The sequence below is a fragment of the Martes martes genome (genome assembly GCF_963455335.1).
Source record: "Martes martes genome assembly, chromosome: 7".
Taxonomy (NCBI): domain Eukaryota; kingdom Metazoa; phylum Chordata; class Mammalia; order Carnivora; family Mustelidae; genus Martes; species Martes martes.
The window spans coordinates 32,676,631-32,704,381 of NC_137894.1; the positions used below are offsets into that span (position 1 = coordinate 32,676,631).

At 45.9% G+C, this 27,751-nt stretch overlaps 1 protein-coding gene across 1 annotated transcript; it reads left to right on the forward strand.

The window, feature by feature from the left end:
• Nucleotides 1-1,246: 1,246 nt before the first annotated feature.
• Nucleotides 1,247-27,557, forward strand: HEXA (hexosaminidase subunit alpha). Its single transcript, XM_080808748.1, has 14 exons — nucleotides 1,247-1,541; nucleotides 17,380-17,472; nucleotides 18,385-18,450; nucleotides 20,052-20,098; nucleotides 20,611-20,721; nucleotides 21,631-21,732; nucleotides 22,186-22,318; nucleotides 22,953-23,133; nucleotides 24,094-24,180; nucleotides 24,446-24,518; nucleotides 25,282-25,465; nucleotides 25,671-25,761; nucleotides 26,162-26,266; nucleotides 27,315-27,557. The coding sequence occupies exons 1-14, from the start codon at nucleotides 1,289-1,291 to the stop codon at nucleotides 27,376-27,378; spliced, it is 1,590 nt and encodes a 529-aa protein (XP_080664874.1). The 5' UTR covers nucleotides 1,247-1,288; the 3' UTR covers nucleotides 27,379-27,557.
• Nucleotides 27,558-27,751: the final 194 nt, after the last annotated feature.

Genomic DNA, 27,751 nt, shown 5'->3' on the forward strand with positions numbered 1-27,751 from the left:
CTCAGCAGGGAGCCTGCTTCTCCCTCTGCCTCTGCCTGCCACTCTGTCTGCCTGTGCTCACTCTCTGACAAATAAATAAATAAAATCTTTTAAAAAAAATCTCTTGGGGTGCCTGGGTGGCTCAGTGGGTTAAAGCCTCTGCCTTAGGCTCAGGTCATGATCCCAGGGTCCTCGGATCGAGCCCGGCATCCGGCTCTCTGCTCAGCAGGGAGCCTGCTTCCCCCCTCTCTATGCCTGCCTCCCTGCCTACTCGTGATCTCTGTCTGTCAAATAAATAAATAATCTTTTAAAAAAAATCTCTGCATTTTCATTAGTAATTTTTACAATCTCTTTATTCAGAGTCCAGCTCCTTTATTTTGTAACTTAGGTAAATGACTCCTCTCCTTGTCACATAAATCACATAAAGGGGTGCCCTGCACATGCTCAGTCCTGAAATCGTACTTTGACCTACTGTTCCTGTATTAACACCTGTCCTTTTGGATACCCACTATTTTCTGGCTCTACAAGTCCTCTTCCTTTCCCACTGCTGTGTTCAAGCTCCCATTACTTTCCACCCCCAATAAACAAGGGCTCCCTAACTGGTTTATCCATCCAACTATTCGACGTGAGGTTTCTAAAATGCAAGCCTTTGGGATGATTTTCACTAGCCCACAGGATTGAAGTGCTGAAGAGGCCTGTCTTATTTCCGGGTATTCTCCGTCTTGCATCCAAAGTCTAAGCAATGTCTTAATGCTTGCAGTAAGTACGTACCCCAGTTCGAGGAGTTTTGTTTTGGGGGAGGGGGCTTTGGGCGGCATTTACTAAAAGATTATCAACCACGGAGGAAAGAGCCCACACCCGAGGCTGGACCTCGGATGCCTCCAGCTTGCTCTGAAAGTACAGATTTTTTCCAGTCATAAATACATCACATTCTTGGGGTCTTGTGATCCCTCTCTAGCAGAACCAGTCAGGCTACCCGATTCCAGCCCCCTCCGCCCCACGGCGCTTCCCATTAAAACCACCAGCGGTTTGCATCCTCCCATTTTCCCGCTCCTCAAGTTCCCTGAGCCCGGGACGTCCTCTACCTCCCAGCTCGTTCGCCGTTCAGGCTGGGACAAAGCCTCTTCGCGTTCGCACGGCCGAGTACGCCTCTCGGCCCGGAAGGCCGGAGGTGCACGGAGGGGGTCGTCCGGGGTCGCGGCCGAGGAGCCGGCCGGTCACGTGGCACGCCGGTAGTCACGCGGGCGCCGCTCAGCTGACCGGGGGCTCACGTGGCCCCGCCGGCCGGGAGCGAGGAGACCGGCGGGCCATGGCGGGCTCGGGGCCCTGGTTTTCGCTGCTGCTGGCGGCAGTGCTCGCCGGCCGGGCCGCGGCCCTGTGGCCCTGGCCCCAGTACATCCAGACCTCCGAGTCCCACTACGCCATCTTCCCGCACAACTTCCAGTTCCAGTACCACGTCAGCTCGGCCGCGCAGCCGGGCTGCTCGGTCCTCGACGAGGCCTTCCAACGCTACCGCGACATCCTCTTCAGCTCCCAATCTTGGCAACCTCCTGAACCCACAAGTGAGTCGGACCTGCCCCGCCTCGTTCCCGGCTCCGAGAGAGCCTGCCCGGGGGCACCTCCCCAAAACTCCCGAGACGCCCTTCTTTTGGCTTCTGCCCTACCCTGTCGTCTAATCTCAACCCTCTGGTCTCCACTTCCTCCTGCGCCTTTTCTCCAGCTGCCATCTCTTGATTCCCCCCTGTCTAGCCCCCAGCTCCATTCTCTGCTTCACTGAACTGACTTCTGGAGCCAGGATTTCCCCGGAATCCTGCCCCTCCGCCCCCGGGCTCTGTTTCACCGAGAATGCCTGCTACAGGACTGCAGTTCAATAAGGATATCAAATTGCTGAAAACACTGTGCCAGGACACATCGAAGGTGATCCCTCTGACCGTGTTCAAATGTCTCAGGGTCCTAGAATGAGGCCAAAGAATGGCAAGATAAGACATTAGCGATGACTTGACCCGTGCAAAATTACATGAAAGTGCCTGACACATGGCATGTCCAGTAAATGTGAGAGAAATCGGAGAAGACTTCCATAGGGAAATGAATTTTGAGCAGCCACTTAAAGTGGGGTCATGGATATAACTGGCCAAGACTGAAAGAGTATTCCAGGGAGGAAGAAAGGCTTGAGCAGAGCCACAGTGGTTGAGCTCAAAGTGCTTTGAGGGGGTATGTGATGAGGATGGGGCCTGGGGAGTGGGAAAGAATGAGGTTGGGCAGAAGTGTGGGATTGAAGTAAAATCAGGAGTGCTTTGAATATTGGTTTCATCTAAAACAGCAGGGGTGAGCAGTTTTCTTTAAGGCAGTTGCTGAAAATTGTGTTTGAGGATTATTTCACAGCAAATTGGTAGGAAAGATTGAGCAACACAAAGGAATAAAATTCTACTTTCAGGGCTTAAAATTGAGAGGTTTTTTCCACACTATTTTGGAATCTGGTTCCCTCGATATGATGTATAGGTTGTTGGGGGGGGGGAGCCATATTTATGACTGGGTCATATGGTAATATCGTCTTGTACTGTGTTTCAAGTGTTTCAAATGTTCTCATTTGATTTATAGAATTAAAGGCATTTCAGGGGCGCCTGAGTGGCTCAGTGGGTTAAAGCCTCTGCCTTCGGCTCAGGTCATGATCCCAGGGTCTTGGGATCGAGCCCCAATTAGGGCTCTCTGCTCAGCGGGGAGCCTTCCCCCCCCCCATTTGTGATCTCTGTCTGTCAAATAAATAAAATCTTTTTTTTAAAAAAGGCATTTCATTAAACAGATGGTACTTAGAGCATGATAGATAATTTAGGGAAAGAAACAGAGTCTCAGCTTCAGGGTAGTTCTTAACTGGCAAGATAGATTAGGCCAGGGAGGATAAAAGGCCTGCTATTGTGTGTCATAGATCACATATTTCTATGAATCCTTTATGACAAGTAATGCCTTAGACAAGATTGGCACTCAGAATGTGTTTATTTTAGTACAGAAAAGTTAGGGCCTGGCTTCTGCAAAAAGAAAAAAAAGATCTGTCATCTAATTGGTGTGTCCCTATTCCAGTGCTGGGTATTCTGGAGGTTACAAAAAAAAGCACGCTCAAAAGTAGACTCAGGGCACGTAGGTGGTGCAGTCGGTTAAGTGTCCGACTCTTGGTTTTGGCTCAGGTAATGATCTCAGGATCCTCAGATCGAGCCCCACATTGGTCTCCACCTTCAGCGGCAAGTCTGCGTGAGATTCTCTTTCCCTCTCCATGCCCCTCCCGCTTATGCTCTATCTCTCTTTCTCTCTCTAAAATAAATAAATAGGGGTGCCTGGGTGGCTCAGTGGGTTGGGGCCTCTGCCTTCGGCTCAGGTCATGATCTCAGGTCCTGGGATTGAGCCCCGAATCAGGCTCTCTGCTCGGCAGGGAGCCTGCTTCCTCCTCTTTCTCTGCCTGCCTCTCTGCCTGCTTGTGATCTCTCTCTCTCTCTGTCAAATAAATAAATAAAATCTTTTAAATCAATCAATCAATCTTAAAAAAAAAAGTAGGCTCAAGCTTGAAGTCCAGTTGAAGAAGTATGAAACAAAAGGACACAATGTGTTATAAAATGCTTAAAAGATAATTAGAATGTTTGTTATTATGGTATAAATTAGGATAATTCCTACAAATCTAAATTAAGTTATTACCTCCATTGCTATAGGTCTAGAGTGTAATGAAGAAAATAGAAATGGGGATGATATGTGACAATGGTGTCCTAGTAAATTCCCTAATGAAAGATTTAGAGACCAATAAAAAACTAAATAAGATGTTGATTTCAATTTGTTACCTTACTGTGAATCAGTTTCCTATATTTGGAGGTTCTTAACCCAGTAAGAGATCATGAAAACTGGTTTGGATCAACATTACCAAAGACACAGAAGTAAGTTCCTTCTCTATCGTTCTTCCTATGCAGCCTTCCCTTTGGAACATTCATTTCCTGGAAGGCTTTCAGATGACTTGAACTGTAATCTTCTTTCTGCAAAAACAAGGGATGAATCCCTGGAGGGAAAAGCAATGTTAGCACACCCCAAACCAGACTGTATTTCTCTATGGGGTTGATTTTAGTAAAGAAAACAACATATGCAATTTAAATCTTAGCTTTAAACAGCTTTCCATCTCCTCCTTCCACATAACTTCTTTGTAGGTTCTGGGCCAATGTTCTTCTTAATATAGCACAACTTCTGGTTTTGATCTGAACCTGGAATTCAGTGGAATCCACAATTCCCTGAAAAACAAACCTGTTACTGAGGTTTGATTGATTCTGAATTCACCTTCAAGGATTAGCTGTAGTCCACAACTGCTGAATGGTCTATAGAGGTGTTTAGTATTTGCTACCTGTCTTTGTCATTGAGAGGTGTTTCTGCCAACTGGAGGGTGTGTGTTACATGTTGTTAAACCTGTTAAATGGAATTAGTTTAAGCTCTGGATACCTGAGTGAACCTAATTCTCTGTTTTGATTATTGAGCCACATCTTGTTTATGAATCAAAGATCTGTTCACTTGGGATAGCACCTATCCGATGTTGCCCCAGATACTTTTCTGGGTGCCTGATGGAGTTGATAAAGCCCCAGTTTTTCAGGTAAAATGGCTAAATCTGATTTTGCATTTGACTGAATTCTTTGCCTTCTGAAACTAGTTGATTGAAGCCACAATGGTTTTTAAAAGCCATAATGGAAAAGTTCGCATCCAGTTGTGATAGTCACACACATGTCCCTATGAGTTGCTTAGGATGGCACTGTCCCTGAATAGAATAACTCCTTTTATTTTAGAATGGAAGGAAGATTATTATATGAGTATCTGGCTCCTTCTGTAGCCATCATCAATATTTGATTTGCTCATTCTCAGACATGAAACAAATGACTGATAAGTGGCACAGTTGATTACAATCTAAATCTCCTAAAATACCTCCTTTGGCCATTCCTTCTATTACAATGCCTGGGACATAAGAGATACTTAATTATTTGTTGGCTATATTAACTTTAAAGGGCACTTTGTATAAAAGAAAGTCTCATGATTTTTGTCTATTTCTAAGAGCATCAAAAAGATGATTTGCAGGTTTCATTTAGAAATGATTGCCTTTCAGGCTTCAAATTTGGAATGTTATGTGAATTCCAGAGAAAGGAAGATCACTCTGTGTTGTGGTCCTAGCTCAAACTACTCTTATCTCATTACAAAATTGGAGATGCCTTAGGAGTGAATCTAGGGAGTGTAGGAGGGAAACAGATAAGGCTGGGCAGCTGGCAGGGGAGACGGAGCAATCCTGATTAGTGCTGCACTCTAATTGCACGGTGGCTCTGTCCCTTTAACCTTTTCCATGACAAGGACAGGTTATTCCTGTGAAGACTTTATTGCCACTGAATTTATTGCTTGAAAGCAAAAAGGAAGAAAACCACTGAGGAAGAATGTTTTGCAGTAGAATTACTTTTTTTGTGAAAGGGGTATGTGGGGAATGGAGGAATACATAAGGAGGAGAAATATATGAATTTGGAAGAAGATGGGTTGCATGGTAGTTTTTAGTGAGGGCCAGAATAATTGGGCTCCATTTTGAATCCCAAGGCCTGAACTAGCTTGGCCTCTAATCCTCAACCAGCCTCTTTCCCCACAACTTTATTTTCTCTTTATTGTTAAATCACAACACTTTCCCAGTAGCCCGGGATAGTACTGAGCCCAAGCAGCTCAGCTTGGTCAGGATGTATGTAGGTATCCCGGGCCTGGTTTATGAAAAACTCAAGTCTTACTTTCTTGAGCTGTTGTCACTCCCCCTGCCTTGGATATTCTGCTTGAAAACCTAAACAGTAGAGGACGCTGGGTCTGGAACAAGATTTATTTAGGAGTCAGCCAGAGAATGTTTATTAATCACTTGTTTAACTATGTGCCCTCAGGCTAATTTCCAAGTAGCTGCTGCTTTTTTTTTTTTTTTAAATCTGTCTCCATTTCAAGCATTTCTGAAGATAACAGGGGGATAGGGATGACTGTCTTTACAATCTTTGAAGGAAAGTACAGTCAAAGGAAGAAGTAGGTGATTTTAAATTAAAACAATAAAAATTAAGTCTGAGCCCCAGAGCTGCCCTTCCTCCCATCTCCTTCTACCTCACTTCCTCATCTCCAAACAGAAGAGTGAAGCAAGGCATTGCAGGTTTTTTGCCAGTTGGTACTTTGTTTTTGTTTTTTAATAGCAAGTGTGAGCTATTTTTTCTTAGAGCTACACGTTTTTTTGCTGGGGCACATTGTCAATTTCTTAGCCTCTTTAAGGCATAAACCGAAATCCTTTTCCTGTGGATTACATTTACTGCCCAGCCAATACTACTTTCAGAAATTAAAGAGGTTACTTTAATATTTCTGCATCTTCCTAAATTTCCTCTGCTGTCCCTGGAAATAATTGATAAGGAGAGAAACAATGTGCATCAACAAGAGGGTCGGCCAGTTGGATTAGGAGTTCTCGCCCACCTTTGTGGAGCCATAGACAAGAAGGACAGTTGAAGAGAGGAGGTTGGATCTGTAGAGGTGCTGAAAGTTTTAAGTGTGAAGGGTTTCCTGTGATCTTCCTCAAGGTTTATGGATCGATAACGCATCATAATAGAGAAATGGATTTGCTTTTCTTCTCAATTCCTGACTATAATGAATAAGACCCATTACTGTGTCACCTTCTCTCTTTCATTTCCTTTGCTTGTTTTAAGCTTTTGTTATTGCTTAAGCTTCCTTAGTGTTGCACTCAGCCCTGATCTCTAGCTGGTAGTGGTGTGCTGTTAATGTCTGCTTCTTGAAGGTGATTGGGCTTGGGTAAGGTGTAGAGCTCTTTCCTGTGGAAGTGTATGCTCAGATGCAGGAAATTTGGTTGCTTATCATCTTGGGTGTCAGTAAGTAGCCTCCCCTTCTTTTGCAAAGCTTTGGGAGCAAGGAAGATGGCTTACCAGGTACACTGTGTCTTAGTGTAAAAGTTTAACTTTTGTCTTATTTGATCTTGTCCTGGTAGTAACTAGTACTAAGATCCCACATTAGTGGCTTTGGTCTTTAGACTACGTCCACAGCCCTAGTTTGAGACAAATTTAGAGTTCTAAGCTCATGTCCCTTTTTTTTTTTTTTTTAAAGATTTTATTTATTATTTATTTGACAGAGAGAGATCCCAGTAGACAGAGGCAGGCAGAGGCAGAGAGAGAGAGAGGGAAGCAGGCTCCCTGCCGAGCAGAGAGCCCGATGCGGGACTCGATCCCAGGACTCTGAGATCATGACCTGAGCTGAAGGCAGCGGCTTAACCCACTGAGCCACCCAGGCGCCCTCATGTCCCTTTTTTATGTTGGAGTCTCAGCCTGTTTGCCATATAGGGTGTCATCACATAGTAGTGGAGCCTTCAGGCTCCTATGAGAAGCTCATGAAAAGCCTTCAGAAAAGCTGTTCCAATGGTATGGTTATCCCACAAGGCACCCCAACTCTGGGCTCCTCCAGCCAAGTGCAAAACTGACTTGTTTAGAGAAAGGAAGTAGAAGGTGGAAGGAAACTAGCATTTATTGAGTGTCTGGCACTTGCTGTATATTATGCCCTTTAATCTTTTTTTTTAAAGATTTTATTTATTTATTTGACAGACAGACAGATTACAAGCAGGAAGAGAGGCAGGCAGAGGCAGGGGGGAAGCAGGCTCCCTGCCGAGTAGAGAGCCCAGCTGTGGGGCTCGATCCCAGGACCCTGAGATCATGACCTGAACCAAAGGCAGAGGCTTAACCCACTGAGCCACCCAGGTGTCCCTGTGCCCTTTAATCTTTATAATAGCTCTGTGAGGTTGGTGTTATCCCCATCCTTCAGAACTGAGACTCACAAAGGCTACGTAACATGTGCGGGGTTTCACATCTAGTAGTTGTGGAGTAGAAATTCCAGTCAGATCTGTTTGTCTACAAACAGATTTCTCTCTTTTCAACGTGCAACCTTAGGGCAATCTACTACTCTTAAATATTTTCACCAAGCATTATACTGATTAGTGTTTTGGACAACTCCTGGCCTTTGGTAGGAGTAAGCCCTGATCACACTTGAGTGTTAATTGCCACAGATAGTAACTTGTAGCATCTAACTGCTTGATCGTTAGCACTCAAGAATGTTTTGATCCTGGCCCATCATTATCAGATTCCAGTAGTGTTTCTGGCCAACTTCCTTCTTTCTGTCCATCCTTAGTACCAGTAGTATCTATTAAGCAACTATAATTTATCAGTAGCACTTGTCCAAGAATATTAATTGAACTGTCCTTGTCCTTAAAGAATGTATAGTCTTTGGAGATGGGAATACAGACATACAGTAAAGTATCAGTACAGTGATTGTTACTGATAAATGTTGGTGTGGAGGAGAGGGCACGTTCTGAGAAGGCTTCCATAAAGAGCTGTCCAGTCATATTTGAAAGTAGAAGTTGGTGGAGATGCAGACAGTAATCCACATGGAAAGAACTGCATGTGGGAAAAGCCTTCAGGAAAGAAGCCTTCACGTCATGTATTTAAGAAACTCAGTGTCACTGTGGTTGAAGTACACAGATCTAGGATGGTTCAGCAGGTTAGTTATATAGTACGGAAGCTTGCGAGAATGAGCTGGAACACCTCCAGGGGATGAGAAGGTCCAAAAGGTGACCATGGGAGGGTGTTAAGGTGTTGTTGGATAACTGCTAAGCTAGAATGTGGGTTAGTTCTTCCTCTTGAGTGTTGAAATCACCTAGAATCAAAGCCAAGCTTGGAATGGAGAGGAAGACTGGGGACCAGGATCCAGTCTTGGGTAATAAAGACATGACCAGGATATTGCAGAGTGTTGGTGATAAGGAGAGGCTCGAGATTATACAACTGAATGTCATTAGCCACAGAAAAGAGGTGTTTGTTGTTTTGTTTTGTTTTGTTTTTCACTTGATGGTAGAGGCTAGATGTCCTGGAAGCCGCTGAAAAGGAGCTGTCTCTCAGAGCAAGTCATAGGGAAAATAATGTTCCTGGCGAGAGCCAGTTCTCAGTTAAGGAGGAAGTAGAAGAGACTGAGGATGTTGGTAGTTCAATAACAGGATTCCAGAGGCTTGTGGGGGTGGGTGATGTGTAGTCCAGGTGGCTTGGTGGAGGAGGAGAAACAACATTTATAGGAATGGGAGTGTGGGTCCAGAACAGAAATGAGCAGAGGCGTCAGTATACTGGGCAGCATGACAACAGATGATAGCAGTGTGACATGGTAGATCCTCCTGACTATAAGATTGCCATGAAAATAAGTAAGGTTCATATACATGGGAGAATTTAATATATGGTAAAGGAAACATTTCTAATCAAAAGTACAAAGTTACTTAGTCAATAAATATGTAGGGATGACTGGTTATCCATTTGGGAGAAAATAGAATTAAATCTATGTCTCATATCAAACACAAAAGTAAATTCTAGGTGATTAAAGATCTAAAGATAAAGGCCATGCCATAAAACTATTAGAAGTATATATAAGAAACTGTTTATATGGTCCCAGAGGCAGAGGAGGCCTTTCTAAGCAAGCAAATAGAAGAAACGATAAAGGAAAATATGAACAGATCTGACTACATAAAAGTCAAAGCAAGAGAACCATAAGGTTAAAAAAAATAAGGACAAAATGTGGGAATTATTTGCGGTCTTAAAAGACAGGTTAGGGGCACCTGGGTGGCATCTGCCTTTGACTCAGGTCCTGATCCCAGGGTCCTGGAATCGAGCCCCGCATCAGGCTCCCTGCTTCAATGGAGAGCCTGCTTCTCCCTCTCCCTCTGCCTGCCACTCTGCCTACTTGTGCTCTCTCTCTCTCTGTCAAGTTAAAAAAAAAAAAAAAAGTCAAAATCTAAAAAGAGCTCTGTAAATCAATAAAAAAAATCTTTAAAAAAGTGCAAAGAGTATGGCCAGTAAAGGGGTGCCTGAGTGGGTCAGTCGCTTAAGCGCCCGATTCTTGATTTTGGCTCAGATCATGATCTCATGGTCATGAGATTGAGCCCTGAGTTGGGCTCTATGCTGGGCGTTAAGCCTGCTTAAGATTCTCTTTCTCTGTGCTCCTCCTTACCTGCTGGCTCCCTCTATCTTTCAAAAACAAAATATGTGTGTGTGTGTGTCTGTGTGTGTACACACACACATATGGCCAGTAAATGTGAAGTGATTTTCAAATTCAGTTATTACATTTAAAATATGGATCAAAACAATGGTATATTTCTTTATCAGGCTAGCACAGATGAAAAAGAATTGAGACAGTCTAGTTTTGGAAGGATGTGGAGGAATGGGCTCATGTATGTTGGTTCAGATATAAATCAGTTTTGTACTTTTGTTCAAATATAACAATGTGGAAGAGTAATTTAGCAGTGTCAAAATCAAAAATTTTCCTATCTTTGTCCTAGCATTTCTACCTCTAGGATTTTTCCTACAGAAATCTCAACCAATGCATACACACGCACACACATATAAAATGTTGACTAGAGCATTGCTTATAATATCAAAAACTTAGAAGCATTCTATAATGTCCACAAAGAGGAGAGAAATTAGGACTTTCCACTTTTTAAAGTATATTTCAAAAATGGAATTCTATTTAGGATTTATAAATAAAGATGTAGATCTATATATAGACATTAAAAGATCTGCAAGTCATTTGGTAAGTGGGGAAAAAGTTGCAAACTATTACATATTAGGATCTCATTTTTGCTTTAAGTCTCATTTTGCTTTAAAAATGAATCTGTGTATTTAGAAAAAAAAATTGAAAGACTATGCAAAATATTAACTTATCTTTTTGGCATCCAGAATCACAGGGAGGTGCTCTCTCATGGTGGGAAGAAAGGAAGAGAACAGATTAAGTCTCAAAAGTAGGGGGAAATGAGAAAACTTTTAACTTTAGCACTTGCAAAGAAGATGGAAGGGAGAATATTCAGGATTCATTCATGGGCTGGATAGATTGTATTTCTGAGTGGATATTAGTAGTCTCTAGAGGGTGAAAAGTCTTGGGACTTGTGGGAGGAGGCACTACGGTCCAGACTGAATTCAGCAGCACTGTGGAGGGCCTCAAGGCTCAGGGGCAGCTGGGTTCTCAGACTTCTACTTAATGAGGATAAGAAGTTTTGACTGGAGTGGCCTTGCTTCTTCCCCTAGCCACAACAGTGTACTTTTGCACTGACTGCTTCCCAGGCTTGTATCTTTCCCTATTGGTAGCCTGGCAAACACCCATCTCAGGGTTCAAGGTTCTGCTCAGAGACCCTCTCCAAGGTAAAGCATCCCTTCCTTTCTCCTGGTAGCTGTAGTATCCACCCTAGCCCTAATCACACTGCTTTGTAATTATTGTTTGTATTTGTCTCTCCTACTGGACTGTGAGCTCCTCAAGGGCAGGGACTGGGCTTGTTTTTGTTTTGAACTGCCCCAGCACCTAGCACAGTTCTAGATGTACAGTATATCCTGGCTGGAATGAAGAATGAGTGGTAAATGAATGATGTCTAGGGCTTTCATTAGACTGAATATGGGGAGAGAGAGCCTGGATGTGACAGAGATAAAGGTGGGCAGGGGAGGGGAACAAGGTGAGCATGGAGAATTGACAAGGCCTAGGAGAGTACCAGGACACAAAGGGGCAGGATACACCTGAAAGAGCAGGGAGGTGCCTAGGCTGGGTTGACTTTTCTTGTGTCTACTCCAGAAGCCAAACCAAATGCCACTTTATAACCAAAATGAGGGTTTTCTCCATGCCACTAAAATCCTGTGAATTAAACACATTGATATGATGGAAATATTTTGATTCAGGGAGGAGCAGTTTGGGTGCAAGGAGAAGCTATTGTGCACTGAGGTAAAGACATAGTTTCTGGGTACCCTGATGCAGGAATGAGCGCTCCCTTCCAGGGAGTAGAGACACCCGAATCTTTGGATTAATGGAGCCAAGGTTCTTCGGAGCAGTGTCTGAAAAGGCACTTTTTGTATGCCTGGGTGTCTTCTTACCATTCCCCACCCTAGTCCCAGGACTTCACAAATACTAGGTTTGGGCGTATAACGGTTATCTCTCCATTAACTACTTGCCATTTATGCCTAATTATCATGTAGCACAATCATTATGCATACATAGCATTAAATGTGCATTTTTTAATTCTAGCATCATTCATTTTTTCAGCAAACATTTATTGAATGACTACCGTGTGTCAGGCACTGGAAATACAAAGGCCCTGAGATTGGCCCCTGCTGTTGAGGAACTTACAGCCTCGGTGAGGAGATAGACAAATAAACAGCATATATTAAGATAAGTGTTACCAAAAAATGTATGTATACGTTGTTTCATGATCTTGTAGGAAGGTCTCTTAGGAAAGGGTGGGGGAATGATAGAAAAGTCTTATAAAAGGAAGAATCAGAGCCATTTCATAATTAGGTGAGATTTGGAGGCAACTCAAAGTTTGCTTCCCTTGGAGGAAGCAATATGTGCAAAGGAAAGTATGGAGAAAACATGGCATTTTCAGGATTCTGTAAAGAGTTCATTGTGTTACCGTGAGAATTCCTGCTTAGGAGCAGAGAAAAGATCTCATATTAAAAGATCACAGAGAATGGTAGATTGAAATGGGATGTATATGGAGGCAGAGAGAACTGGGAGATTTTTTAGTCATTCAGGTGAGAATTTACGAGAGGATGTTTTAAGGCATTGACTCAGTGGGGGTGGGAAGGTGGTAAAGATTTTGAGATAATAAGGATTTTGTTATAACGACTTATTTGGGTCTTTCTTTTTTAGTGTTGTAATCTCAGTGCTTAACACGGGGCTTGAAACATAGTGGACCATTGGTAAATATGGGTACATGAATTTTTAATCTGCTCAGATGAGAGAAGAAAGAGGTATCTGGTCTGGATAAATCAATAGATGGTACAGATCAAACAGAGAGAAGATCAGCCAGGAAGAGGAATGAAGAGTTAATTGAACTTAGTATTTAAGATTTGAAGGGCTTTTAAGCTATCTGAGTGTTGGCCTATGAGCCTAGAATCCCGGAAGAAGAGTTGGCATGGAAAGGTAGATTTGAGAATCATCAGTCAACGGTGGGGTAGATGACATCGTCCACGGAGAGTATAAGTGAAGAGAAAAAGAGAAGCCTGGAGCTTGTAGGGGCTGGCGAAGGAAGGGGAGAATGAGGAAGCATATTCAAGGAGCTTGAAGGAAAACCAAGGGAGAGCCATGTCCCCTAAGCTAAGGGAGTTTAGTTTCATCAACATCAGGGATGTCTGATGCTACCAAGAGGTCCCCTAAGAAGTGAGTGGCCATCAGAATATTACCTCTGGGACAGCAGGGATTTTTGTCTGTTTTGATCACTGCTGTGTCCCCAGTACTTAGAACAGCCTGGCACATAGTAAGCACTCAGTAAATAACTGTTGAATGAATGAATGAAGAATTAATTGAAAAGGGTCCCTTGAATTTAATTATAGAACCACAGGACCTTGGTGAAGGCATCTGCAGATGAGTGGAGGAAAGGGAAGCCATGTTGTAGTGGACTAAGGAGTAGATAGGATGTCAGAAGTGGCTACCAAGAGAGGACTAAGGTTGGCCAACTCCATGAGTGCTTGTGTGCCAGGCACTGACTAAGCCCTTTACGTGCACTGACTCATTTAATCTTCCCAACAACCCAGTAAGGTAGGTACTAGTCCCAATCCCCATTTTTCAGAAGGAAACTGCAACACAGAAGGAAAATCATTTGTCCAGGGCCCCACAACTAGAAAGTCTTGGAACTAAGATTTGAACCCAGTTTTGTCTGGCTTTGGAGTTCAGCACTAACCGTCTAGGCTGCATTTCCTCTGGAGTTTCTTTGGGACCAGAAGGCAAGGGAAAGTCTGTTGGAGATGACATGGAGTTGAAACCAGGAAGACTTGCAAATATTTGAATGCTGGTGGGAAAGAATCAGTAGAAAGAAATAATTTGAAGATTTGGGGGAAATTTGGATCTCTCCTCAGGCAAGATCCAGAGGACATATGAAAGGAAACCCTTTCCACCAGGTTAGGAGGCACAGATGAAGACCAGGCATGTATTGCAGATGTTTCTGTATGGGAGGAGAGGGGAGGTCGAGAGGGATGGGAGTGCTCTTCTGATTGTCTGCTGAGAGGAAGGGCGGTGATGATCGGGTTACAGACTTGAAGAAAGTGGCTCAAACTTGAAGTAACTGTTGCAGAGAAGAGAAGAAAGCAATGGTGGAGACGGAGATGTTCAGGCAGCACCAAGGGCCCGGCCAGGATGAGAGACCATGATATTACAGCAGCCCAGTCCTGCTGTCACATGATTTTCTCTCTTCCCTCCAGTAGGATGCAGTAGCCAGAATCAGTGCACAGAAGGCAGACATTACTTGATCCACTGGATACAGCAGCAGAAGAAAAGGACAGGTTGCTGGGAGTACTGGCTAGACTGTGTTTGAGGGGATGGATCAGCACATGTAGGCCAGCAGGAAGGGAAGTGAAAATAGGAGAGAACTGAGAACAGGAGAGTAATGGAAAGGTCACAGCACTGGCATCTGGAGAAAGTACAACAGCAGGACTGTAGTAGAAAAAGGGTCTCAGGTGTTCCATGTCCGGAGCTGGGCTGTCTTGGAGGCTAAATGATGCAGAAAGGAAAGGGGTGCCAAAGGTAACTAATTTTTTTTGTTGTGAACACTTCTGTACTGTTTGAATTTTTTCCCCTTCTTAAATTTAGAAGGTGCAGACTTTTCAGTGAAGCAGAGGAGAAGAGCAGGGGTATATGAAAGCACGGGACGAGGGAGCAGTAGAGACAGGAAGTCATGGTCATGGACTGAGACCTTGGAGCATACTATCTGTGTGTGGAGTCACAGAGTAGTAACTCTTTGGAGGAGTAGCCAGAATGTGGTCCTACCTTGCCATTGTTTGCGGGGAGAAAATAAGAGCCCCGAGACTCACTCAGCTTAGCAGCGGCAGAACCAAAACCACCCTTTCCTGATTGCCCAAGTCAGTGCTCTGTTTGCCATGGTTCTTTCTGAGCACTTGAGGTTTCAGAATTTCCTGTTGTGCCAGCCGGGCTCCTTGTGAGTGTGCCGTGCCAGGCTTCCCACACGTCAGTCCTTCCCAGTGCAGAGCATGTGGTTGCGTGTAGAGGAAGGTGGCCTGTCCCCATCCTCTTTCCTGCTTGCTTCAGGGTAGAAACTTGGACGTGGAAAACCACAATGACGATACACTATTTACATCCTTTTAAATGACCCAGTGTCCCTCCTGTTTTGCCAGTTCCCACATTGCCGCCTCCCCCAGACCAGCCCCCTCATGGCTCGTTTAAATAGCAGCCATGACTCTCTACCTCCTTTATCAGCCCCAACCCAAAATGAGTCATTGAGAACGCTTCCGACAGGGATTCTTCACCATAAGATTGGAGGCAGGGGATGGAGAGATGAGCCCTCACTTAGGGCCATTGTTCTAGGGGGAAAAGTCCTTTTGTTTTTATTTTCATCGGATCTTTTAAGGAATCTACAGCCCTCCCCACCGGAAAAGACTCTGGATTTAGAGGATGGAGTGCAGGTGTGTTTTGGAAAATAAAAATACACTAGCAGCAACAACAGAAGTTAGAGGTTTTTTATGTTCCAGGCAATAGTTGCAGGCAGTCACCAGGCTGACGTTTAGCAGCCTCTAAATGTTATTAGGACAGTGACTGTGGCTGTTGCACAGGGATAGTTGTGATTTCTTCTCAGTTTTGCAGGCTGAGGTCCAGGGAATTAACACTGAAGCTCAGGACTTTGCTGTCTTTTGGATAGCTGCCTGGCTAGATACACAGATTAGCTCTCCACACTTGATATTGGGGCTCTGTGATATGTGGGATTGGAGTGGGGGCAAGAGATGAGGGCATAGTTTAAGGAGGAATATTCTTTCATAGTTTTCTTTGCTTCTACCTCTCAGTTAAGTCTTCCTTGGTCTTGGGGGTTTGTAGAGGTGGCCTGTCTGCTTGGGGAACTTGGGAGGGCCCTACAGATTCTGCCTGAGGGAAGTCCTTGCCCTGACAGTCTGGTTGTTCTCTGTTGTTGGAGATGGGTTTTCTTGATGGAGTTGGCCTGGCCCAGAGTAGATTCAAATTCTCTTCTCCCTGCAGGATTTAGGAAGGTATTAGTGTGGGATGCAGAGTATTTACAGGGAGGGGAAAGAATACGTTTTGTTCTTGATGATAGAAAAAGGCCCCTTACTGGCTTTTTTCTTGGTGAGCCGGAGAGCTGAGATGCAGCCCTGTGGTAGTGCTTGTGAAGTTCGAGCAGCTTTTCTGGAAAAGGCTCAAGGCTTTTGCGCTACTTCTGCCCTAAGGATGGGTAACATTGGGGATCCAGTTTGATTCTGAATTCTCTCTCCCTGCCTTTCCCCAGGCCATCCTATCCCTGACTCTGTGGTTCCACAGGAAGTCATGGTTGTGGTGCCAGTGTGGGTGCATGTAGTTCCAGAAAAGGATAGAAAGAAGGAGTTCATTGAGGTCAGGCTTGGGGCGGTACAATCAGAACCACACCAAGAGGAACCATTAGGAGGATGGGAAGGGATGGCGCATTAGTATTTTGGCTTTGGTTTTGGCTCTTTTGGTTTTGGGGCGGCATGGTGGGGTGCATCTGAAGAACTATGCTAGATGTTGGCTCATACTGGGTGGCTTTCCACTGTTGGGCAGACGTCTGCCTCAGAGAGAGAACCTGTTTGGAAAGAGAGAAGGAAGCAGGATAGGATGGTGACCATGTACCTTTGCTGGGGTACCAGCTCAGTGATCCCAGGCCTCCTTTGCATAGGAGCTCCTCTGGTCATCTGCTTCATCTTCTTGTATCAGCTTCTGGGCTTTGACAACACTGGAAACCTTTCACTGGGAGCCCTCAAGAACAGTGCTGCTTCAGACGACAGTCTGCAGTGAGAGGAGAAGTACACACACGGGAATGTAAAACTATTCCCTTCATCAAAAAATGAGTTATGAAGACATGTTAAGACTAAACAGCGTGTTTATTCTGACATAATTGACATTCTGGCGTTGTATAAGCTTCCTGTCAGTATCTTTCCTTTCACCCGGTATTGCAGCTTGCGAGTCAGCAGCTAGTCTGCCCACCACGCTTTGAGTAGAAATGCTGTCAAACTGCCTCTAGTTTAGAAGCAGTTGTCGAGGTAATGGAATCATGCTGACTGTACCACACTAGAAATACAGAGCCCTGGTTACAAAGAGCTGTTGCCAGGTCATTGATACATGGGTCAGGGAAGGTTCCTGGAGAGAGAGGGGAGCACAACCAAAATGAAAGAGTTGAACAGGTGATAAGGCAGTGCCTGTGCCAAGGGTAAATGCCCTCCCCACCCTTGCCTCTTCCCACACGGGTGCAAGCAGAAGGAACTAGAGCTAGGGACCTTCCTATAGGATCTTGGTTTTGCCTATTGCTTCTGGTGGCAGGTCAGCCACACTGAGGTTACCCTGTCCTTCCAGGAAAACAGCATGCACCGGAGAAGAATTCATTGGTTATCCTTGTGGTCGTTCCTGGATGTAATCAGCTTCCTTCTTTGGAGTCGGTGGAGAACTGTAAGTACCACCCTGTTCCCTGTTGTAGAGAGCAAGCACTTGTCTGGAGCTCTAACTCTACTTGGCCTGGCCTAAGTTCCTAATGCTAGGCCTGCAGCCCTCCAGGACTGTGGACACTCTGGGTCATCAAGGGCTGAGAGCCAAAGAAGGTGACTTTTTCATATGCATTCTAACCAGTGTCTGAAGGTGGTGTGGAATGTCACAGTGGCTTTTCATGGAGTCCCACAGAACACTTGCCTTCTGCACTGTGTATAATTTTGTTGCCATTTTAGGAGTTTGTACACTCTGGTGATTTTCTTTAAGAAACCCCACTCTGGGGAGAGAAGGAGTTTTGGGTCATAATGTTTTTGGATATAATGACTGGAATAAAGTCAGGTCATTAGCCCTATGATGCTTCCCATCCTCCAGCAGTATCTAGGAACTTCTCGGTCTCCAAAGTGAATGTTCAAAGTCTTGGCCGCCTCCTCACATTCTTGGATGAGGTACCTGAATGAAGCCTGGAGACAAAGGGAAAGGAGGGTGATTACGAGGCTTTGGGAACACCGTAACCTGGATACACCCTCCAAGCATCCCTGTCTGACGCCTCATACTTTCAGCTAAGGGCTGGCGGGAACTCATGTTTCAGGAGGGTTTGACTAACCACAAAGCAGGTGGTACTTTTCTCTAGCCTGACCCTCCTTGTGTATTATCTTCTAGGGCCTATAGAGCCTCTGGGAGACCACCCGCCCACTGTGGCCCAAGGCCTAGCTGGCCTGCAGCTGCTCTGCTCTGGGGATGTTTCCTCTTTGAAAGGAAAAAAAAAAAAAATGTGACCTTACTGTTGTTTTTTAATACAAGGATTTACACAGGACATGGCATCTGTAATCTGAGAGTAGAAGTCCTTAACCAATAGAGTCATTTCTGTCATTTCAGACACCCTGACCATAAATGATGATCATTGTTTCCTCCTCTCTGAGACTGTCTGGGGAGCTCTCCGAGGTAACATGGGGGTTAAAGTGGGAAGGTTGGCCTCCGTGGGTTGGGAAGACAAGACTGAGGGCCCAGCACATACTGGAGGCTTTCTTTATGGAGACCATTTGGAGTGTTTCTACCTGAAGGGAGTGTTCTCCTTACAGCTCTCTCTAGAAGTTGACAGGTGTCAGCCCATGCAATAGTGGCAGCAGCTGTCCTGGGCAGGTGCTCTGGAAAAGCTATGAGAGACCCTGCAGGCTGATGCTCAGCATGCCAGCAGGGAACAGGCTGCTTGGGGCTCTGCCACAAACACTGCCTGTGCAGCTCTCACTAAACACACATAATTGGAAAGTTTCTTCAAAAAGGAAAACTTGATCACAAGAAACAGATAAATGTCAAAAAAAAAAAAAAGAAGTAAATCATATAAGATACGTAGAACCGTAGTATTTCAGGAGAAATTGGGACTTTACTAGCTAACACATGATGGGCCTCTGCCCTTCCTCTTGGTTTACTGAAAAGGTATTTGGTCCTTAGATATAGACGTAGCCAAATACCTCTACTGCTTTTGCAAAGCCCCTGCTGGTGAATGAGGAGGGAAATTCTCACAGAGTTTCAAACCTTGTTTTGGTTCGTCTTTGTTCCCTTACCCCTTCTCTTCTCCTCTCCTGTGTTTTGGAGAAACTGGGAGCTGACTCCCCTCTCTACTGTCTTATACCTTTTGTGCAGGTGCTGTGATTAGGCAGGTTGGGGCAGGGGGAAATCCGGAACTCCAGAATTCTGGGTGTCAGAATCAGAGTTGAAAGAAGCCAAAACAATATAAGAGCAGTCTGCCTTGAAGTAGGTGCCAAGTGACCCCTAAGACCTCAGATTCTTTCATGCTGAAATTTTGGGACTCTGGAAATCCTTCTGCTGGGTTGTCAGAAGAGGGGCTCCAGCTGTCGAGAACATACAACACTCTGCACTCAGCATGCCTGCCTTTGCCAGAATCTAGGAGTTTGTGTCCAGTGGACTGGGGCAGTCCTTCTGGGGCTGTTCCTTCCTATCATATCTCAGCTCCCTATAGCTAGTTCCCTTCTCAAGAGGCAAGGTGGATGGTTCTTTGTCTTCTAGGTCCAGCTGTGGACCCAGGCTCCTTAGAAACTTAAGCTTGATTACTTTTTCACAGTTCAGTCTGAGATAATAGAAGGGGCAGAAGATTGAGGACCCCTTTTTCTCAGCTTCTTTAGTTCCTGATCTGTATTAATTTGGAAAGCCTGAACCCATGTGAGCTGGCTTGTCCCTGCATCTGTACTCATTAGCAGACATCTTGGCCTCTCTTAAGACTCTTGTCAGTTCAAGGCTTAGAAAATATGGATAAGAGGTATGTGGATTTTGAGGGTTAGTGTGTTCCTAGGAGAGGCACTAAAGCCCCTTACACTGCCACCTCCCAAAATCAAATGCAGAGTAAAAACAGATACTGGCTTCCTAGTATCCCCTTTGCATCTGTGTTGAGACTCATCAAGCCCGTACTATATCCACTTTTACCATATGCCCAAGCATCCTCCTATGTCATGTTGGGAACCTTCCAGATGGGTGCATCCTTTTCCCATATCCTTAAGTCTTTACTTTGCCTTTCTACTTCCCCATAGGTCTAGAGACTTTTAGCCAGCTTGTTTGGAGATCTCCTGAGGGCACGGTGAGTGGGAGTCCCCCGAAAGGGTTCCTTTTTATATCTCTGGGGATTTGCTCCAAATGTTGAGAGTCCTGGAAATAACTTACTTTGTCTTAGAGTCCTGGCGGCTCAAGATGGCCCCAACAAGAATTAGAAGGCGACATGAGTGGAAACCAGTTTGGTAGATTCGGTCTGTTTGGAATCACTGTAATTTAGTTCTCCTGAGTCATTATTTAGTAATGACCTTGAGACCACACTGCTTTAAAGAAAATAAACAGATTAACAGTGAAAATCCAGAATGTGTAGGCTGAGTGGTATGTGGGACGGCTATATCTGGCTAGCATGGGACCATTACCCTCTGATAGGTGCCTGCTTATGGTCGCTGAGGTTGAGATATGGGGCATTTGGGAGATAGTTGCTATGCAGAACAGTCATAGATTGGCTTTTGAAGGATCAGGAGACTTTTCCTTATTCCCGTCTATCCCCATGGTGAGTTCCCTTCAAATCCTGATATGTTCAATGTTTGGTCCACACAGTTCTTTATCAACAAAACCGAGATTGAAGACTTTCCTCGCTTCCCTCACCGGGGCTTGTTGTTGGATACATCTCGCCATTACCTGCCACTGACAAGCATCCTGGACACACTGGTACCCAGGCCTTAAGGCCATCTTTGCCTTTAATGTTCTGGGGTGATGGGGCAAGGGGCAGACCAGTTGCCATATTCCTAAAGAGTTGCAGAGGGAATGTATGTAACTTTAAGAATTCCTAGGGAAAATGGAAAAGAACCACTCGAAGACAAAAAAGAGGAAAAAAAGGAATGATTTAAATCTACCCCACTGGCTACCCTGGACCAATGTCCAGGTTATCTCCAGGAATGCCGAAGCTAGTTTGGGGAATTGGCTTCTTTGATCAAGCCAAGCTTATTTTAGTTTAGTTATGGACAAGGTCATAGGAAAGAGATGTTCGAAAGCCATAGCTCAGGATGTTCCTAACTATCTTAAGTTTGATGGGCAGTCTTATCCTACAGTTGCTGATCCAACTCATGTGTCTACCTTTTCCTTTGCTCCTCTGGTGGAACCAAAGGAGGGGCACATCCATCAGTCTTGGCTTCTGAGATTTATGGGTTATGGGGCTACTAAATTCACCAATCAACTTCACAGTTTGGATAAATGTTAGTCAAACAATCCAGAACAAATGGTAGGAAGACATACTAGTCTTCAGGGTATGGTGGTGCTTTTAGAAAACCACGGTACCACATAGTTGCAGCTGTTCTCTCAGTGTGGCTAAAACTCATCTCAAAAAGAGAAGGTAATGCCTCTGTCCGATGTCTTCGGATATGCTCTGGGAGAAGAAGAAATGTGCTAGGTCTTCTCTCTATAGCCAGGAGTTCTCTGAAGGGAAGATTTGATAGACCCTGTAAACATGTCTCAGGAAGCTGGTGCAGATTGAGGCTGTTGGGGTATGTGGAGCAGCCTGCCAGTCTGCCTGCCTTCCCAAGTTTGAGGCTGAAACCAGAGAAGCTGTGATGGGTTCACAGTGTGTGCTCTGATCTACAGGACGTCATGGCGTACAATAAATTGAACGTGTTCCACTGGCATCTGGTCGATGACTCTTCTTTCCCATATGACAGCTTCACTTTTCCAGAGCTCACCAGAAAGGTACGTCTCAATTTCTCTAAGAACAAATTTGTGGATCGATGTCTGAGCCTGGCTGTGGCCCTGCTGGCAAGGACATTGGCTCTCATCCTCAACAGCCAGTTGGAGGGACACACTGACTTGGGGGAAGGGCACAGGATTTGGAACAGGAGACCTAAGTTTGAGTCCAAACTTTGCCATTAATTTAGTCTGACAGATAATCTCTCCTGGTCTCATTTTGTTTTTGTTTGTTTGTATTCTGCTACCTGCCTACCTTGTTGTCTCACTGGCATTATGAAAGGAATAGATGTGCTGGCTTACTGGAAATTATGATAAAGATCCTTGGAGATAGTCCCTGATACCAGGAGCTGAGGGTAGATTTCCTGATACGCAGGGAGTCGTGGAGGCCTTCTGAGTATCTTCTACTCTGCTCGTCTTCAGGAAATGACATTGTTAAGGGTGTCTTGTGCCTTTCAGGGGTCCTACAATCCTGCCACCCATATCTACACAGCACAGGATGTGAAGGAGGTGATTGAATATGCACGCCTTCGGGGTATCCGTGTGTTGGCAGAGTTTGACACCCCTGGCCACACTCAGTCCTGGGGACCAGGTAAGAATAAAGTCAGATAGAAAGAGTCTACTAATCTCCCTCAGTGGGGCTTCAGGGCTTTGACTTGTGGATGTGGTAAGACCCGGCCTTGGTCCCTGGAAGAATGTTTTCCATCAACTCCTTCCACTGGGAATTTAGATAGGCAGAACTTCCTTTGGACAAAGGAGGCCACTGCTTACTATTGAACTATGGACATATTCTTCTCAGATGGTCTTGGCTTAATGATGTTCTTGCACATTGTGCCCTAGAGTGGAAGAAAGATCTTGCCATTTGACTGGATCAGGCAGTCTCTCTCTACTGCCTAAAGGCAGTGTGAGGAGAGCAGCCTTTGGGAACAAAGGTGACCCCCCTGCTGGAAGTAGGTGGCAAGGCAAGGGTGTGTGTGTGTTGATAGCTGTCTGGCAGTAACCCAATCTCTGTACATGATTGTGGATATATTTTTCTTTCTTTGACTGTGTCTAAAAGCTCATGATCACCAGCATCTGTGAGTACCTGATGGTCCCTATCTATGTACATGTAATGTTTATGAACATGATTATCTTACTTTGTACAACTTAATGTCTTTAAGTATATGACTGTGTGAGGGTCTCTGTATTTGTGACACTTGTGTGGGATTGATTCTCTGTCGGCCTAGGTGTCCCTGGATTACTGACTCCTTGCTACTCTGGTTCTCATCCCTCTGGCACCTTTGGACCAGTGAATCCCATTCTCAACAGTACTTATGAATTCATGAGCACATTTTTCTTGGAGGTCAGCTCTGTCTTCCCGGATTTTTATCTTCACCTTGGAGGAGATGAGGTTGATTTCACCTGCTGGTATGATCCCTTTGATCTTCCCATCCCTGCCTGATGAACTGCTCACTCAGAATAGAGGTTAGCTCCCAAGAGGCTACCTATCTTATGTGCTCCTCAGGGGCTAACCTCTGAGAACAATCTGTCTCAGTCCAGATGGCCCAGGTCTTGGGCCTTTCCTCTTTCCACCTACATGGAGGCCCTCCTGGATTTTGGCAAGGCTGTGAATGTGAAACTGTTCCTTTCTCCTGTCATATCATTGATAGACTTATGGAAGAACCAGGTCTGGGAACAAAATTGTCTTGGGAAAGTCCAGAAGAGAGAAAAATAATCCCCGCCTTTGTAAAATAGTCTGGTTGAAAAGTCCAGACACAAATGAATTTGAGACTAATATATGAAAGTGTCCAGTCAATGAGGGTCCAAACCCACATATCTGCTTTGCTGAGAAGAGGTTGATGGGCTTCTCTGAGAAGTAGACACTAGAGCTGGATCTGGGAAACAGGCTTTTCTGAGAAGTGGAGAGGGGGAAACATTTCAGGAAGAAATGTGAGCAAAATGTAAACGTTCTTGGGGGAGGGAGCCACAGCAGGTAACAGCAATACCTATATCCAGCTGAAATAAAGAATACGTGAGAGAGGAAGAGCTGAATATGCCTGAGTTGGGGGTTAAACAGGGAAGCCAGAATCCAGTGTGCCAGAGCCTCGGAGCCAAATGCAGTAGACCAGACAGGTTCATATGTGTTCTTGTTGAGAGTTTAAACTGAAAGCTCTTGGGGTCCAGACTCCTGCTTTCTCAGCCTGTGTCAGTGGCCCCATTCACATGGCTTTGTTCAGCCACACCTGCCATATTTGGGGCCCCTGAGATCTGAAGTTGATTGGTTTTTCAAGTGAAAAAAGAAATCATGGGAGGCCAGGTGACTAATCCCTAAGCTTTGGGCTTTGAGGATGTTGAAAGAATTAATCTTCATTTTCTCTTGGGATTCAGGAAGTCCAACCCGGATATCCAGGCCTTTATGAAGAAGCAAGGCTTTGGTAATGACTTCAAGCAGCTGGAGTCCTTCTACATCCAGACGTGAGGAAGGAAAGAGGGTGGGCAGGGTTTCTTGGGATTACCTCCTATGCAGTCCTCCCTTTCCATACCAGGCCCAGGCCCTGCTTTACTGGGCCCTTGAAGGGGTACTTTGTCCTATCTTTTCAGCTTTGGAGTAGTCAGTTCCCAACTGGGAAAGACACTGCTCGATCAGGAATGAGCCCCTAGGCAGCCTCCACCCCTAGAGCATTGGCACCAACAGCCTAGAACCTATTTGAGCTGAGCAGACCCTTTCTTTACTCTCCAGGCTGCTGAACATCGTCTCTGCCTATGGCAAGGGCTATGTGGTGTGGCAGGAGGTGTTTGATAATAATGTAAAGGTGAGCCAGGGGCAGAGAGAGAAGGAGCCACCTGCAGTGCTTCCCTCTGGTCTCTGAGCCCTTCTCTGCCTCTGCACAGACTGGTCCTCCCTGGGTTTGGATTAGGCTTTAATATTCAGAGCACTGGGGGGCCATCTCTCCTTTCCCCTCCAGAAAGGTCACAGAGGTTTAAGCCCTGGGCGTGAGTGTCAGAACATCTATCTGTCTTCCATCGCCACAAGCTGTTCAAGAGTTACTTCTGCTGCCAGGCTACTCAGGATTCCTGAGACTGGCATGCTGGGTTGGTCTTCCTCTCTGAGTCATAGACTCGGGGTCCTCCAGGTTTGGGAGCAGGGCTACTTTCTCCTTCATCGTTGATCAGTTAGGTCCCAGCCTCTTGCCAAATGCAGGGGCTCTGCAGGAACGTTGTCTCATCCTCAGAAACATCTGGAGATTCTTGGACAGGGAACCTCTTTTTTTTTTTTTTTTGGACAGGGAACCTCTTGATGAGTCTCCTGTGCTACTGCTTGTCTCCGTCAGCTCACAGCCAGTATTACTGTCTCAGTCCAGACAGGAAGGCTGCAGGAGGACTGAGGGTGGAGGCAGCAGGGAGGACTCCTAGGGCCTACAGAGTCCTTGGCCCCTGCACTGGGTTAGGAACCTAGGGGTTAGGAGTCACAGAGAAATACTTAGCTGCTTGAGAGCACAGTGGGCACATATCCCCTGTTTGCATAGCATATGGGCCAGAAATCTTCTCAGCCATGTGCCATTAATTTTGTGACAGGTTCGGCCAGATACAGTCATTCAGGTATGGCGAGAAGAGACACCAGTACATTATATGAAGGAGATGGAGCTCATCACCAGAGCTGGCTTCCGTGCCCTGCTCTCTGCCCCCTGGTACCTGAATCATATAACTTATGGCCCGGACTGGAGTGAGATCTACATGGTGGACCCCTTGGAATTTAAAGGTGAAAGCAGAGAGCTCTCCTGGCTGACCGGAGGAGGCTGGGCCGGTGCACAGAGTGGGAGACAGGAGGGTCTGGGCTAGACCTTTCAGGTTAGATGAGCTATGACCAATCTGAAGAGAGGGCTACTTTAGGAAGGTGTTTGAGGGGAAACCCTAGGGTTACCCCCCACCCCACCAGAAGCCTGTTGTTCCTTGTTTTCCCTTAGGTAGCCCTCAGCAGAAGGCTCTAGTGATTGGTGGAGAGGCCTGTATGTGGGGAGAGTATGTGGACAGCACAAATCTGGCCCCCAGACTCTGGTAAGGGTTTCCTGAGGATGTGGGTGGTTGGGCTTGTGGGCACGGGTTCTCCCTTAGAGACTCACTCTTGTCCAGTCACCCGCAGACAAGTACCTTCCTCCCCAGCCTGAGAGAGAAGGAGCTGTAATTTTGAGAACATCTGCTGCTGTTGTCAGTCACAGTTCATGATGTCTTTACAACTTACTCTGGTTCCATATCTTTGGGAGAGGAGAGTGGGATCGTGAGCCCCGTCTTAGTGAAGATGGAGCTGGGCCCTAGAAGTCCCTAGGAGCCCCCCAGCCAGGATGTCACTCTGAATAACCTTGGCCCTGAGTCCAGGGTGCCTGAATAAGAGGCAGCAGCCTGTGAGTGTCTGGCTCCCTTGAAGAAAGCCAACCTGCGGCGTGACCCTTCCCTCTAGGCCCAGAGCAGGGGCTGTTGCTGAGAGGCTGTGGAGCAACGAGTTGGTGACTAGCCTGGACTTTGCCTTTAAACGTTTGACGCGATTCCGCTGTGAGCTACTAAGGTAAGCAAGCAGGCCGTGTTGGGGCCTTCCCACAGTGGGTGGGCAGATGGGGGACCTACAGGAAAAACAATAGCTAGTGCTTACAGAGGTTTACTTTGGGGCAAGTACTGTGCTGAGCCCTTAATAGGCATTATTTTATTGAATCTTAACCATAACTCTGGAAGGTAGGCAGTTTTATCCTCCCTTTAGAGATAGGCAGCTGAGGCACAGAGAAGTTAATGTAAAGCCCCAAGTCACTCAGAACCAGAATTTGATCCAAGCCAACTTCAGAGTCTCTGCTCTTAGCCATGGCCATGCCTTTATGGGCTCTGATGACAGCTGTGCTGCTGTTGGGGATGGGCCTGCCTCAAATGGTCATTTCCCTGATGTATTCATTGACTAAGTCTTGAGGACCTGAAGGACTCAGCCTGGTGCAGGGCTGAGAGCCAGCCATGGCAAGGTCTAGGCCTCAACTGTGTGTAATTCACTGGGCAACTTTGAGCTAGTTCTTTACCATCTGTAAGTACATTGCTCATTTGAATAATAGGCCATGCCCAGGGGTCCACTATAGAGATTGGTCACATCCCAGAACTTGGGAGGCTCAACAGGATTTCATGTCCACACCCTGTGCATGAATAGGACAGCACAGTGGTCCCCCACCACCACTGCATTTATAGCATTTGAGCCATTAAAGTGGGGCTCGGGGCCAAGAGCACTAGGCACCCCTTAGGCATCAGCTCTTTTCTAAAGGAACTGCATTATTTGGGACTCAAGTACAGAGACAGGCAGGTTAGAAATAGGTGTCCCTTCGCAAATTCCTGGATGTCCCTGTGTCAGAATCACCTGGAGCGCCTGTTCAGAATGCAGATTCTTGCCAACATGTGAGCCCAGGCCAAGTAGGAATCTCTGGAAATGAGATCCCTGAGTAATTCTGGTGTACAGTGGCAGTTCGAGGTGTGCTGAAATAGGGGAAGGGGAGACTGTTGGTTGTGGTAGAGATGTTGTGGGGCCTTGGACTGACCCTGTCTGAGTGGCTCATCGCGCCCTGTTTCTTCATGTCCTCTTGCAGGCGAGGTGTCCAAGCCCAGCCCCTTAATGTAGGCTACTGTGAACAGGAGTTTGAACAGACCTGAGCAAGCAGCCCGAGGCACTGAGGAGGGTGCTGGCCCTGGGAGAGTGGGAGTGGGGCCAGGCTTCCACTGCATCCCGGCCGGGGGACGGAGCCCCTTGCCCACGTGCCCCTGTGCATGGAGAGAAGGGGGCCAGTGTTGGCACTAGCATCTAATAAAGAGTGATGTGGCATTTTCCATAATGAACATGGATTACCTGTGTAAGAGGAATGTGACTGGCCCTGGGGTAGGGAGCTGCCTGCACTGTCCTTCTGCTCCCGAGAGCGATAGGGTGCAGCAGCCCAGCCAGGCTGCTCACGGGCTGGGCAGCCAGTGTCTGCCCCTGGGGGAATCTTGTCAGTTGATAACTGGGAATGAAACCCTGCGCAGCCTCTGA